Here is a 13,891-nt window from a genome sequence, read left to right on the forward strand (position 1 = left end):
TGACTGGCTATAAATAACTCAAGGTCACTAGCACAGCCCTTACTACACATGCACAAGCCTTCTATATGTCTGTTCAGAAACAGAAACAAGCACACAAGACAGTAAATCAACAGGTCAAATACGACATCAAATGGAAATGGTTTCGATTTATGGTGTCATCTGAAAGAAGAAATAGAGCAAAATATACAGATATATAATGTCTTATAATACAGTGTTTACTACACGATACTAGGCGGTGACGGGATAGGCACAGAGAAATAGAGGATTCATCTGACCTTCACTCTGCTATCACATGGGACAGGGTAGTAAAGACCTACTTTACGGTTTGCTTATTTCTATAGTATATTTAAGAATAAAATGGAGGTCATTGGTCTGTCTGAAAGAGTGTTTTTATTGTGAATTAAAAATTAAATATAAATATTTTATGAAAAACCTAAACTTTAAAAATGAAAACCAGAAATACAGTCATCAACTAACTGAAATAAATGTTTGTTGCTAAAGTAACAAAAAAAAAAAAAATGCAAAAAAATTAAATGAAAAATTAAAGGCTACATAGAAACATATTAAAATAAGAATAGAAAGCATGTTTTTTTTTTTTATACATTTAAACAATACTGAGGTAACACTGGTCTGGAAAGTCAAATTATTTAGCATAATAGGTAATTCTCACAAATGTATAACCCCGTCATATTTCACCCAAAATCCCCCCTTCTTTTTTTTTCTTTTTTTGCATTATGACATTTCCTCCACCAATTCTCATTACTATAATGTGTCCAGATGTCTCACGGTCGAGTTTGTCTGTAATTCTCATTATTCTAAATACTGATTCTCATTACACTCTACATTATACAGTAATAAATTTATGAGAATCGTCCGGATACAATTATTTTTATTATTAAAAATGACCAATATTTTGTGCTTGCCACAGACAAGTTCCTGATGGGTTTTATGCGAGGGGTCTCCAAACTCTGTCCTGCCAGGGGTCTCCAAATTGCCTCAACACACCGGCCTGGAAGTTTCAACTATGCCTAGCGGACCTTGATTAGCTGGTTCAGGAGTGGAGCTTAACTCTGCAGGACACCGGCCCCCCAGGACTGAGTTTGGAGACCGCTGTTTTATGCAATTCAACTTTCAAAATGAGCAGTCATCAAATTTCCAGCGAACACAGGAAGTGATACTTACCTCACCACCCACGCACCATTTCACTCGACACAACAAAAATACAAGCAGGAAAAGCCATATTTAAGTCTCATGTTGATCATTTTATTATATATATTTATAATATGTACAGAAAAGAGAAAACGAGATCAATCCCAGCTATGAAACAGCACCGGGGTGAGCAAGCAAAGGGCGATAGAGAAACAGCGTGTATATTAGAGAAGGAAGCTGCTAAAGAGGTGCTTGCCATTTTACCATCGCCGTGTCTTAATTCAAAAAAATTAGATGTGCAAATGACATGGGTAACAAGTAAAAAGACAAAAAGCATAAGAACGCTCCATCACATTCATAAGTAATCACCCCCACCCCATACCCTTCATCTTTCTGCGATCCCCACACATTACCAAATACTAAATTCATAGATCAAAAGACAGCAGGCGTCCCGAGAAGTGACCAGTGACCCTTCCGAACGCATCCCAAAAAAGCACTTGTTTAGTGTGTGCATGAGTGCAGGCTTTAAATGAGACTATTTATTTCCACACAGACGTTAACGTGGGATCCACGACACGGACCTGTTTTAAAATCAAAGGAATGTTCCCAAACGCAGTTGCCCCTTGCCCATTCTTCCTTCCCAGCCATTGCACACGCACCCATATCCCTGCTACTGCTCCCTCCAACCCCACGTTACCAGTTCACTTACAAAATAGTACAAGCAAAACCAGCACACAATATTAGAGACAAGAACGTGTGGTTACTTAGCATTGCACGTTAGTGGTGTAAAAACTAGATTACGCTGGCTCGGTGAGAGACAATGATATAATATCACAATGGGAAGACTAGTTAAGACCAAGTGACGCACTAATACTAGTGAAGATCACAAACTCTATCTACAGTTTCTAGATCCACATTGTACATAATAAAACAGCCAGGTCAAAAAACACTGTCATCAGACCAATCATTTGCCGTTTTTGTTTGAAAATGCTGATAAGACTGAGTTGTAACTATGTGGACAAGATTGCAGGATCCATATAAACCTGTTTGAACACCGATGGCGACATCTGAATGAGCTTCTAGACCTTTAAAGATCTATCTGTAGGTAGATTTGAAAGCTAGAATCGAAGTGTACGAATAGGTTTCATTAAAGAACATGGGAGGTCATATCCGGTCTTCGGCACTGGACCAGTCAATCCCAATATTTCTAGATGCAATACACAAAAACCGGATCCATGGAACTACCACGCATTCATTGGTGGCGCAATTAAGGTCCTTCAGAAATATGCAAATATATTTACCATATGCAAATAAATACAAAGCACACACAATGCATGATGGACTGGTTTTGGTAGCAGCGACTCAATAAGAATGGGAAAACGACACCAAATTATAGATCTGAGGTTTCAAACCAAAGCCACAAAACTGTTGACTACATTAAGAAACAACCTCAACATGTCAAGACGGTGTTCTTGCATTCATTATGAACCTGCGATAGCCAAACACTCAAAAGTAGCAGAGGTCACTGAGGTAACAGAGGGAACAGTAGCTTTCATCGACCAGCCTAGACCCCCCAAATTCAGATTATAAACAAAAAAACATCTGTATCCATCCCTTCCCCAACCTGACTACATCGATGACAGCAGTAAGCCTTCATTAGAAAAACAAAAACCTACAGAAAAAAAAAAAATCAGTCTTAAAATTCACCATAACAATAATATACTAATAGGATGAGAACAAGTATAGAATATTGCCGACTAGTATGCAGTTGACTTCCTGTCGATTCCGCCTCAGAAGCCATGCTTTCGCCAACAAAACCACATTCAAGTGCTGACTTGTGAGAGAATTAGAAAATCTACAGAGATAGGTTAACGTTCTTAACACAACCTCGCTAGTTGTTTAAAAGGAGGATTTGAGAATCGCCCCTAGATCTGCTCTCATTTATTTCCATTCACGGACATATGACTGTACCAAAGCTCCATCCTGGACTTTAAGCACAGAGGGTGGAGACATGGATATGGGCAGGGTTATTAATGTGCACAAGGAGGAAAAAGGGTTGAGGTGTCTTACACAAAAGGAATGGATAAGGAGAATAAAAACAAGAAGACTATGTTGTCATAAATGAAGCCGTAAGGCTGTTAGATGTTGGCTCTGAATGCAGTGGTTCCTCCCATGACAATGCTTTTTTTTTTTTTGGTGTGTGTGAGAAAATTGGTTTGACAGGGAAAGGGATGGTTGTGTATGTGTGTACGCTCGGGCTCTTCAACAGCAGCCGCCGCCAGACTGCCGCACAGGAGTGCTCTCGATCTTCAGGTTGGGCTTGTCTCCTCCGGTTGTCGCTCCAGGCCCCATGCGCTTCTTGATCTCAGCAGCCATTGTCATGAAGGCCTGCTCCACATTCGTGGCATTCTTAGCACTCGTCTCAAGGAAGGGGATTGCTAAAGAGTCAGCAAATTCCTTAAAGGTAAGAAGAAACCAGAGTGAGAATCATTCTTGGCACTTAAAGTCAAACCAAAAATTATTCAGACACCAGATCATTTTTGTTTTTTTACTAGTGTGTGCAGGTCACTTATAGTTCGTTTATGTGAAGTGAGGATAGCAAAATAAAGTAAACTGAAAAAATTCTTCATACAGTGTTTTTTTTTTTACTTCATACCAGTAAAATTTATAAAAATTTAGAAATTATTCAGACACTTTGACCGGACCATGTTTGCTTGAGTGTTATCTGACATTATCGAGATAAATTTGTTCAGACACAGTTTAATTTGGAGTTCTTGTCATATTTTATTACCATTTTCTAAGCTATAGCGAATAGACTGTGATAATGATAATACATTTCGGTTTGACCACATGTATAACTGTCTTAAAGACTGTAAAAGTTAATTTTCTTGTACAGTTAGCCTACATGTTAATATAGATTTTTGTCACTTTTTTGTTATGAAGAAAATGTGGTCTTTGCCTATGCAAAACTTCCCTCTATGAAGCAATTTTCACACTGGATTTGAGTTTTTCATGCAAATTCACCATAGTGACCAACAGAAAGTAGAAGTATAATTTTATCTAATGTCATAACAGCATCTGAGGCTATTTTACCAACAGAGAGCTGTCATTTTGAAAGTGACTTCTGTGCGAGTGGTGCTTCATGCATCACTAAACTATCGACCTTTTTTGCATATGAAATGATGATGTAATTTCGCTAACGTGACATAAGACGTGATATGAGAGGTTCCTAGGTGGTTACTTACTGGCTGCAGTCAAAATGAGCTCATTATTATTTACATTATTGTGCTACCCTTTTGTCACAGAACTTGAAAGCAATTTGGCTTGTAAAGCCCACAAGTTTGGAAAAAAAGGGAACAGAGATTTAAAATCAGAAATTAATAAATATTCGATTGACGCATCAATACCTTGGCTGTTGTGTAGTCCACTACTTTCTTGGTGGTGAGGTCACATTTGTTCCCCACTAGCAGCTTGTTGACGTTCTCGCTTGCATAGCGGTCTATCTCCTGTAGCCACTGTTTCACATTGTTATATGATTCCTTTAGAGAGAGAAAGACAGAGAAAATAAATCTTAATTTCAACCCTTTGTGTGTTAATGATGCAGTATTATTATTTTTAAATTACATTTCTATCTATGGGAGGTTCAGAGAGCTCTCGGAATTCATCAAAAATATCTTAATTTGTGTTCCAAAGATGAACGTCTCATGAAGGTCTTATGTAATTAATGACAATTTCCATTTTTAGGCGAACTATCCCTTTAAGTTTAACAGAAATATATATAAATCAAGTATATATATATAAAAAATTCTACTGAAAATCTAAAAATAAAATGCTAAATCAAAATATGAATGCATTTTTATGAGTATAAACAATACTAAAATAACACTGATGTTATCATCAATGTACTTTCAACTTCTATAGACAATAATTAATTATCAAACAAAGGAGGTTAATTACTGATGACGTCTCACCTGATCTGTGACATCATAGACCACAATGATACCGTGAGCCCCTCGATAGTAACTCGAGGTGATGGTTCGAAACCTTTCTTGCCCCGCAGTGTCCCACTGAAAGAAAGAAAGGTTTGGCGCCATTAATGAGTCAGTGGTTTCATCTATTGACCCAAGCAAGCCAGTCATCATGATGTTCTGGTCATGCTGTCATGAAGCTTGTGAAAAATGAGTGTTATGAGGAAGAATGTATGGACTTACAATCTGTAGCTTAATGGTTTTGCCATCAAGTTCAATGGTGCGGATCTTGAAGTCCACGCCTATGGTGCTGATGTAGCTCTCAGTGTATGTGTCATCCTGAAGGACCACAGACAAACAGAAAGGTAAATTTAAACCATGTGTGACCCTGGAGCACAAAACCAGTCTTAAGTCGCCTAAGTATATTTTAAGCAACTAAAAAAAAAAATAAAAAAAAAATTGTATGGGTCAAAATCGTCGATTTTTCTTTAATGCCAAAAATCGTTAGGATTAAGAAAAAATCATGTTCCAAAATTTTTTTTTGTAAATTTCCTACAGTAAATATATCAAAACTTAGTTTTTGATTAGTAATATGTATTGCTAAGAATTAATTTGGACAATTTCAAAGGCGATTTTCCCAGTATTAAGATTTTTTTCAGATTCCAGATTTTCAAGTAGTCGTATCTCAGCCAAAATATTGTCCGATCCTAACAAACCATACATCAATGGAAAGCTTCTTTATTCAGCTTTCATATTGAATGATTTAAAATGTACAATAAGACTGATTTTGTGGTCACATATTTACATGTGTGGCATATACTAAACCTCACAATACATTGTAAAAGCAATCTACTATAAAATACATTCAATCATTTGGTATGAGTTGCAGACTGCATGTTTTCAGTAGATTTATCATTCATGTTTGGCAGCAAAAGCTGACAAAACAGCCCATCTGTGACTGTACTCACAGCAAATCTCAACAGCAGACACGACTTCCCGACTCCAGAGTCACCGATGAGGAGCAGTTTGAAAAGGTAGTCACTAAAATTCAGAAATACAACAGTAGCACATTAAAAACAGAACACCAACATGAATATATTTCAGTTTTGAAGATTTGGTTAACCTTTATATCTTATGACTTTTACAAGTCAGACAGGTTTTTATACCATTATTAATACCTCAAGTTTTATTTTAGCACACCATACAGTGTTGTTTTAGTATTATTTATATATTATTAATATGTCGTATTAGTTTTTATTTGTTACTTTTTCAGTTTTCACTTTAATTTTATCATGCTTTATAATGTATTTCTTTCACTAAAATGGAGAAACCATATCAATACTTAAAAAAAGTCAACATGATCATATTTCAGTTTTGAATAAAAATGTAACCCTTATATCTGAGGAAATGACAAGTCAAATGGTTATTAAAATGGCATAAAACTAAGTAAAATAACTTAATTTTAATTAAGTAGTATTATCTATATAGCCTACTATTACAGTATTTATAAATATTTTGCAGTAGCATTTTTAAGTTTCATTTTAATTTGTTTCCTAAATGTTATGCTTTTTTATTTATTTTAGTTTTTTGATATTTCTATTTAGTTGAAAAAAAATGTTTTTGTTATTTTAGTACTTCAGCTTATTTTATTTCAGTTCATTCAATTTCATGTCTAGTTTTGTTTATGTTTCTTAATTTCAAGTTTTTCATCGAATGATAATTAACAAAAACTTGGTTCGTTTGGCTAATGTGAACATTAAAAAAATATAACAGCAAAGATGTTTGGATTGTAAGGAGATGTGTGTGTGTACTGAACTTTCCTGCTACGTTAATATATCAATGACACTTCATTGCATAGTATTGAACTAATCATATAGCGCAAATATAGAGATTTAACTTATCTAAAATAAAAAAGGAAGCATTAGTATTGCTAAAATGTTAACTGGTTTGGAAACAAGTTCTAGAATCAACTGCCACTTCCAACCAATGGCCAGGAATCTACTTCATGGTGATGGTGAAGTAGGCTAAAAACTAAATCTGCCTGAACAAAGTCTCCCCTGCCTAGGCTGCCACCCGCTCAAAATACAGCTGAGCCTTATTCCAGCACAATGAATGACTGTCGCAAAGAAGGACCTACTCTTGTGTCTGAATTCAAGTACTAGCATTAGACAAGCTGAGAAATGTTGCATCACACAACAGTTGTGAAGCAATCATGACTCTGAGCATGCTGATGATACACAGAGTGCACGCATGTGTCAAGAGAAAATCAAGAGGTGTTATAACCACAAACAATAAGAGACACGAACATGTTTTCAGCAAAAAAAAGGGAAACTTTTAACGGTGTTTTGCCTGTTAGTTTACATGAAACGGGTTTTGAAGTGCAAGTTTTTGAAAACGCCACCATTATCGTTTCCGTGAAAACACCTAATATGGGAAACTTTGAAAACGGTAACTTCATGCGCGTGAGTAGTAACGTTAGATGTTATTTTTGTAGACATGCACTGTATGTAATCATGTTAAAGGCAAGTGCAAACAATGGTGGAGTAAATGGTACTGTTGTTGCTGCTCAAGTTTGCTAACGCTTCTTCAGCAAAATGTGGATATACTTCACCAATATTACAATCAACAGCGGCGACGTGTCATATACAACATATAATTGTCACTTCCCTACAGCTCCTGTTTACTAACAAGGTGACAGCGGCAACTATTGGCCTAGCATCAGTAATACAGCGTCGTTGGCCATTTTCGTGGATTTGTGTAAACGTGAATCATTTTGAAAATGCTGTCATATGTATGTGACATTTAAAAATGCAAGGGAAAAACTACATCAAAACCATGTAAACATAGCCTCAATATCAAAGCGTTTCAGCATTCAGTACCCCATTTTAACAAGTGAATTTTAGTCAAACACTTTGCAATAGAAACCACCATAAACTAGATAATAGAGAGTCTGTTAATTGGCAATGCTGATACATTTTAGTAAAAAAAAAAAAAAGAAAGAAAAAATGTACACTTAAATACAGAAAGTAAGTGAAATCTGTTTGGGCATCCTGACAGGGTCCGACATATAAACACTTCCTCAACCAATGGCACAAGTATAGAGTGGGGCAACCTGATTAACTGACCAATGGCACAAGTATAGGGTGGGGCTACCTGATTAACTGACCAATGGCACAAGTATAGGGTGGGGCTACCTGATTAACTGACCAATGGCACAAGTATAGGGTGGGGCTACCTGATTAACTGACGAATGGCACAAGTATAGGGTGGGGCTACCTGATTAACTGACCAATGGCAAACAGGGAAGAGTTTGAAACATGAGCCCCTTTCACACTGCCATTCCGGCAAATACAGGGGTAAAGTGTTCCTGTAATTGTTCCCTGGTCGCTAGATTTGGCACTTTCACACTGCCAGTGATGACCCGGTATATGTGCGTGCTTTCACACACAACCCTTGAAGATCCCGTAACGACACGTGACATCAGCGCGTGACGTGTAATGTACGAGTCGACAATGCTTGGCACGTTATACTTTAACTGAAGCAAGCAAACGATCTCGGCGTCAGCGCGGAAAGTGAGGAACTAACTGATCTCTGCTTCATTACAGTTTGCACATATGTTTTCATCGCGAATGTTGATCTTCCTTCAAAACAGCCGGTAAAAGAGTCGCGCGATAACGCGCGTCATCACTTCGATACGGAATTAGATCTGGCTTTTGTTCACACAGCGCTCGTTCCGGATCGATTACCGCAATGTTACTAGGTCCCCGACCCGGGTTCGATTCGGTAATCAATTCCGGGACGTGGTTGCTTTCACACAGAAGGCGACCAGGCAATGTTACGGGAATATTGCGGGTCCGACGTGCAGTGTGAAAGGGGCTATGTTTGTATCTTTGCTGCCAGTGAAACCAATGCATTTAAAGCACTGCTGATGGCTATGACAAGTAATCAATTTCGGTTACTAGATATTCATGCAATATTAAAAAGTATTCAACTAAAGACGTCTGTATGAACACAGACTTGTAAGCTGCCCGAATGCAACTAAGAAAACTCAAAAAGCCTCTTCCCATGACCACTTCCAGCTCTAACACTGGCTTTCAATTCCCAGGCCTAATAAAAACCACATGACACCTGAATACATTGCGATGGTGCACGCAAGCACACATGCAAGATCATTTTTTGACAGCTGGATTCAGTCTGGCGTCAGTACGCTTATGACGTCTCTATGATGACGTCACAAATGTACTGTATCTTCCAGAAGAAGCACACAAAAATGACGTCACGCATTACGGCAAATGCTAACATTGTGTACTATTAACACTAAATAACGACAGTTATACGCTTTAAACGTTGAATGATGAATAATGCTACCAGTTGTAGTAAGAAACCGTCTAATAGAGGCTGAGTAAGCAAATATCCTTTGAATTCGCAGTTAGTTCCGGACGTTGTTAGCCGTTCAAGCTAACGTTAGACAAAGCTACTCACACTGACGCTTCGTGACGATTCAAACACTGACATCCGCAACACAAGTCTGGGCGACAAATAACGTTACTCACTATTCTGGATTCATGGTGTGTTTGTGTCGTAGTCGTTGGGTTCAGCAGGCGATCTGATTCTTTTCTCTGCGAGCAGAGTCAAATGATGAAGAGGATGACTTTCTCTGGTTTTCGCTGCGTTCTCTGGTTTACGTAACCCCTTCCGATCACACCTCAGCGCTGTCTTCTCGTTGGATTCACTCACTTGACGGACATTACTGACCATATAACGCAAAACACTGATATTTTGTTCTGCTTTTCTTCCTTCCGATCTGCCCCTCGCTCGAAGAACAAGATGGCTGCGCAGGTGCGGCAGTGACATCAGATGACGTGGCATCACGGACGGATCTCACAGACACAACCCAGAGATTCAAGATATTCAACTCATCCAATAAGCTTATGAACTATACACACACACATATATTTGAAACCTACGGAATTCTTTTTTTTAATCTTTTTTTCCCCACATCATCATAGTTTTTTGTTTGTTTTTTTTGATATGAGAATCATATTACAAAATCAAAGACCATACATAATTTTTTTGTATTATATATATATATATATATATATATATATATATATATATATATATATATATATATATATTAATAATAATAAGAGTATTAACTTGCAAAAATCCAAAGCAAATATTTTAATTTTCTAATTTTTATTCCAAGAGAAAGTTTATTTATTGTACAATAACAATCATGCTTTGCTTTGAGATCAATGAAAATTTCCTGAGCTTTTTTATAACAAGTAACAGTTTCAAATTCCAATTTCATTCATATATTTAAAACTGGCATTTTTTCCAAACTTGCCAACATTTGACTTCTTTGATATACAATTTTACAAAATTTACAGTGAAGAAAAAAAGTAGAAAAATAAAAATATAAATCACAAAAAATTAAAAGTTTTCTCTTATGTACTTCTAGCAATGAAAATTCTGCTGTATATAAAAACACTAATTGTTAGAGGAAAAGTACACTATAGAAAATGCTGCATATACAGCATTTTCTAGTGTACTTTTTCTCTAACCATCGGTCGTGGCCTACAGTGGCAGACAGTTTTTTCGGTAAAGGCTTACCCACAGATTCCTGATAAATAGAATGGTCTATTAATATGAATTAAACTTTGAAATATTATCCAATTTTACAAATGTTTTTTGTGATAATTTGATGAAAAATATGTGCTTACAATTTGCTGTCATTGTCCCTTTGTTTTGAGACAGTATCCATTTTCCAGGAAGTCCAGAAGCTCATGACCAGAGAAACCTGGATAAGGGATCTTCCCTCTGAATGTGATCTCCCATATGGTTTATTCCAAAAGACCACTGTGAGACATAAGGAATGAATAAAATTGTTTTAAGTTTGCTGTTGGGTAAATCTCATTAAAAAAAACACATCCATGATCCAGGACATATTTGTCCCACAGGCAAAAACTAAAAATACATGTCATACATAAAAATAAACATAAATAAATAACTATTTTAGGACCATTTCCACCCAAACAGTTTGTGTTTTACTGAATGTGTGGGTTTTTATTATTATTATTATTATCATTGATGATTCTAATTTATTTTATTAAAGGAATGGTTCAAAAACTTCAAAATGTAGAAGAGCTTGTTTCTCTATCAGATCAGATTTGAAGAAATGTGTCATTGCATCACTTGCTCACCAGTGGATCCTCTGCAGTGAATGGGTGCCGTCAGAATGAGCATCCAAACAGTTGATAAATACATCACAATAATCCACAAGTAATCTATACAACCCCAGTCCAAAAATTAAAGTCTTGTGGAGTAAAAAACTGCATATCTGTAAGAACCATTTCTCTTCTGATTTAGACGAGAAAAACTTTTACTGGAGAAAGCAACATTATGGATAGAGAACGTTGTTCGTATTTTTAACTTAAAACAAGTTTGAAGTTAAAAATATCTCAATGATGTCTACTTGATTTGACACACAGCTCACCTCACACCTCACAAACTGATGTTGATGGATTGGCGTTGCATTGATTACTTGTGGATTACTGTGATGTTTTTATCAGCTGGTTGGACTCTCACTCTGACGGCACCCACTCACTGCAGAAGACGCATTGGTGAGCAAGTTAAATTTCAGCAAATGTTCATTTTTTATTTATTTGATTTATTTAGTTTTTATAATTATTTACTTTGCAGCAATCAACCTTACAGGCATGTTAACATCCATATTCTTCTGCCTATAATAGTTACTGAATAGATCTTAGGCCAAAGTCAGCCTCATCACTAGGCCTGGCTTCTTCTCAAGACAATGCAAGTATTAACAGGACATTGTTGTCTAATGTGCTCTTCGTTGCCCTCCTGTGGACTCACACGCAATTGAGATACTCCATTCCTGCAGCAATGTACATCATGAAGCCCCAGCCCCACAGACCCCCCTCCCCTCCCCATAATTCTGCAAGTCAAAAACAAGCAGGAGGTAAAAGTCAAGCGTATCCAACTGTTAATGTGCAGCTACAGGCGAAATTGTGGAAGTTCACACTTTGCAGTCTTATACAGGCCACCAGTTGCCATGGAAACATCTGTGCCCTTTGAAATCAGGTTATTCAAAATATTCCACTCCAACTTGATATAAATTATACATTTTACCCTAGATTTCAAACATGAAATAATAATTTAATTCAGGAGAGGCATACCAAGCAATTTAACTACATTCACATGATCAAAATGTGTCTTTACTGTGGACTGCACCTACAATTCAACAGGAAATGTAATGAGATTACAGCAAGAAAGAGGTTGATTTAATTAACTGTGTAAATTGCATTCTTAATTAAGATTATAATTTTTTACTTATCAGAATCTCATTATCTCATATTACATACACTAGATACCTTTCAATGATTTTACTGTCACTCTGATGTCTTGTCCTCATATAATATAAAATACACAGTTTTGTTTAAAATGTATTTGAATGTAATGTGTATGGGAAAGTGTACACTACCAATCAAAAGTTGGGATTGGTGCAATCTTAATGTTTTTGAAAGATTTTCACTTGAATATGTTTTAATTTTATGGAATATATTTGACATTCAATATTGTTTTAAAATGTTATATTTTTAATGAGATTTCTTTTAATTAATGAGATTTTATATATATTATGTTATTTATTCATCTGATGGCAAAGCTTCAGCATCATTTCATTGTCACATGATCTTTCCATAGCGCCTCCAAGCTTCAGTGTAAATATTGCATCAAATTCAAATCAGTTTGAGCGAGATTTAAACCCGGATGATTGTAACCACTCTAAGTTCGTCTGTCTTGGGAAAGCTAGCGTGTCTCCGACATAGTGATGCCTTCTCTAATGCAGCTCAACCAGGTCTCGCCCCATTCGTCGATATTTGTGATATCACAAATCCCGGAAAATATTTATTGTAGTCCAAACGAGTCGTTTGTTGTAGTTTTTGAAAAGTGATTTCTGTAAAATAAAATATCTCCTTTTAAAGTGGACGTTGAGCTTTGTAACTTTGCAGATCTTTTTTTATGTTTAAACAGCAACATTACATAGGCTATTAACTAAAGTTGAAAATAATTAAAAGACCCCTTTAAGTAGATGTCTAGCCTATAATAAAACATAATAAACTTTAGGTAACAGACTTTCTATGTTAAAACTCATTGTTTGCATTCACGAGGAACACAAAGAGATTTGTGGAATTACTTAAATATAGAAAAAATGCTACTTACAGCTTTTGATGGTGAGAAAGGCCATTTTTGACTGCACTGTTTACTTGAATCAAAGATTTCTTCTGCAATGAAACGCTCTTTTATCATGGTTTATTATATTTCCATTATATCCCATACTAGAAGCAAACTGATGTGAATCCTCAGTCTTTCCTCTAAATGGTGTTAGTACAGACATATCAGTGGAGACAATCCATAAAATTAAAAATAAAACCGCCTATTGAAAAAAAGTTTACTTTATACTGATAACGGTTTGTATTTATTTATTTTTTTTCACAAATAGGCTACTTCTGAATAGAGTTTGAACTTCAATAGTGCTAAGCGATAGTTTCGAGGTGGCTGATTAAGCAATGCTTCTTTTGTAGAAAGACCTTCTTTTGCACAAGAACATGATTATATGGAATTTTAGAGAATTGTTGTAATATGTTGTAAATGTGCTGATGTTTCGTTTTAATAGGGAAGTGAAACTTGCAAACATCAAGCTAAAATTTATTTGTAATAATAATAATAATAATAATAATTGTAAAATA

At 36.0% G+C, this 13,891-nt stretch overlaps 1 protein-coding gene across 1 annotated transcript; it reads right to left on the reverse strand.

Annotated features, from left to right (window-relative positions):
* Positions 1-1,241: 1,241 nt before the first annotated feature.
* On the reverse strand, positions 1,242-9,978 carry LOC128017280 (ras-related protein Rab-1B). The gene is made up of 6 exons (XM_052602584.1): positions 9,671-9,978; positions 6,086-6,158; positions 5,361-5,456; positions 5,121-5,216; positions 4,557-4,688; positions 1,242-3,606 (listed from the first exon to the last, which is right to left on the reverse strand). The coding sequence occupies exons 1-6, from the start codon at positions 9,682-9,684 to the stop codon at positions 3,412-3,414; spliced, it is 606 nt and encodes a 201-aa protein (XP_052458544.1). The 5' UTR covers positions 9,685-9,978; the 3' UTR covers positions 1,242-3,411.
* Positions 9,979-13,891: the final 3,913 nt, after the last annotated feature.

The sequence above is a fragment of the Carassius gibelio genome, chromosome A7 (assembly GCF_023724105.1).
Source record: "Carassius gibelio isolate Cgi1373 ecotype wild population from Czech Republic chromosome A7, carGib1.2-hapl.c, whole genome shotgun sequence".
NCBI lineage: Eukaryota > Metazoa > Chordata > Actinopteri > Cypriniformes > Cyprinidae > Carassius > Carassius gibelio.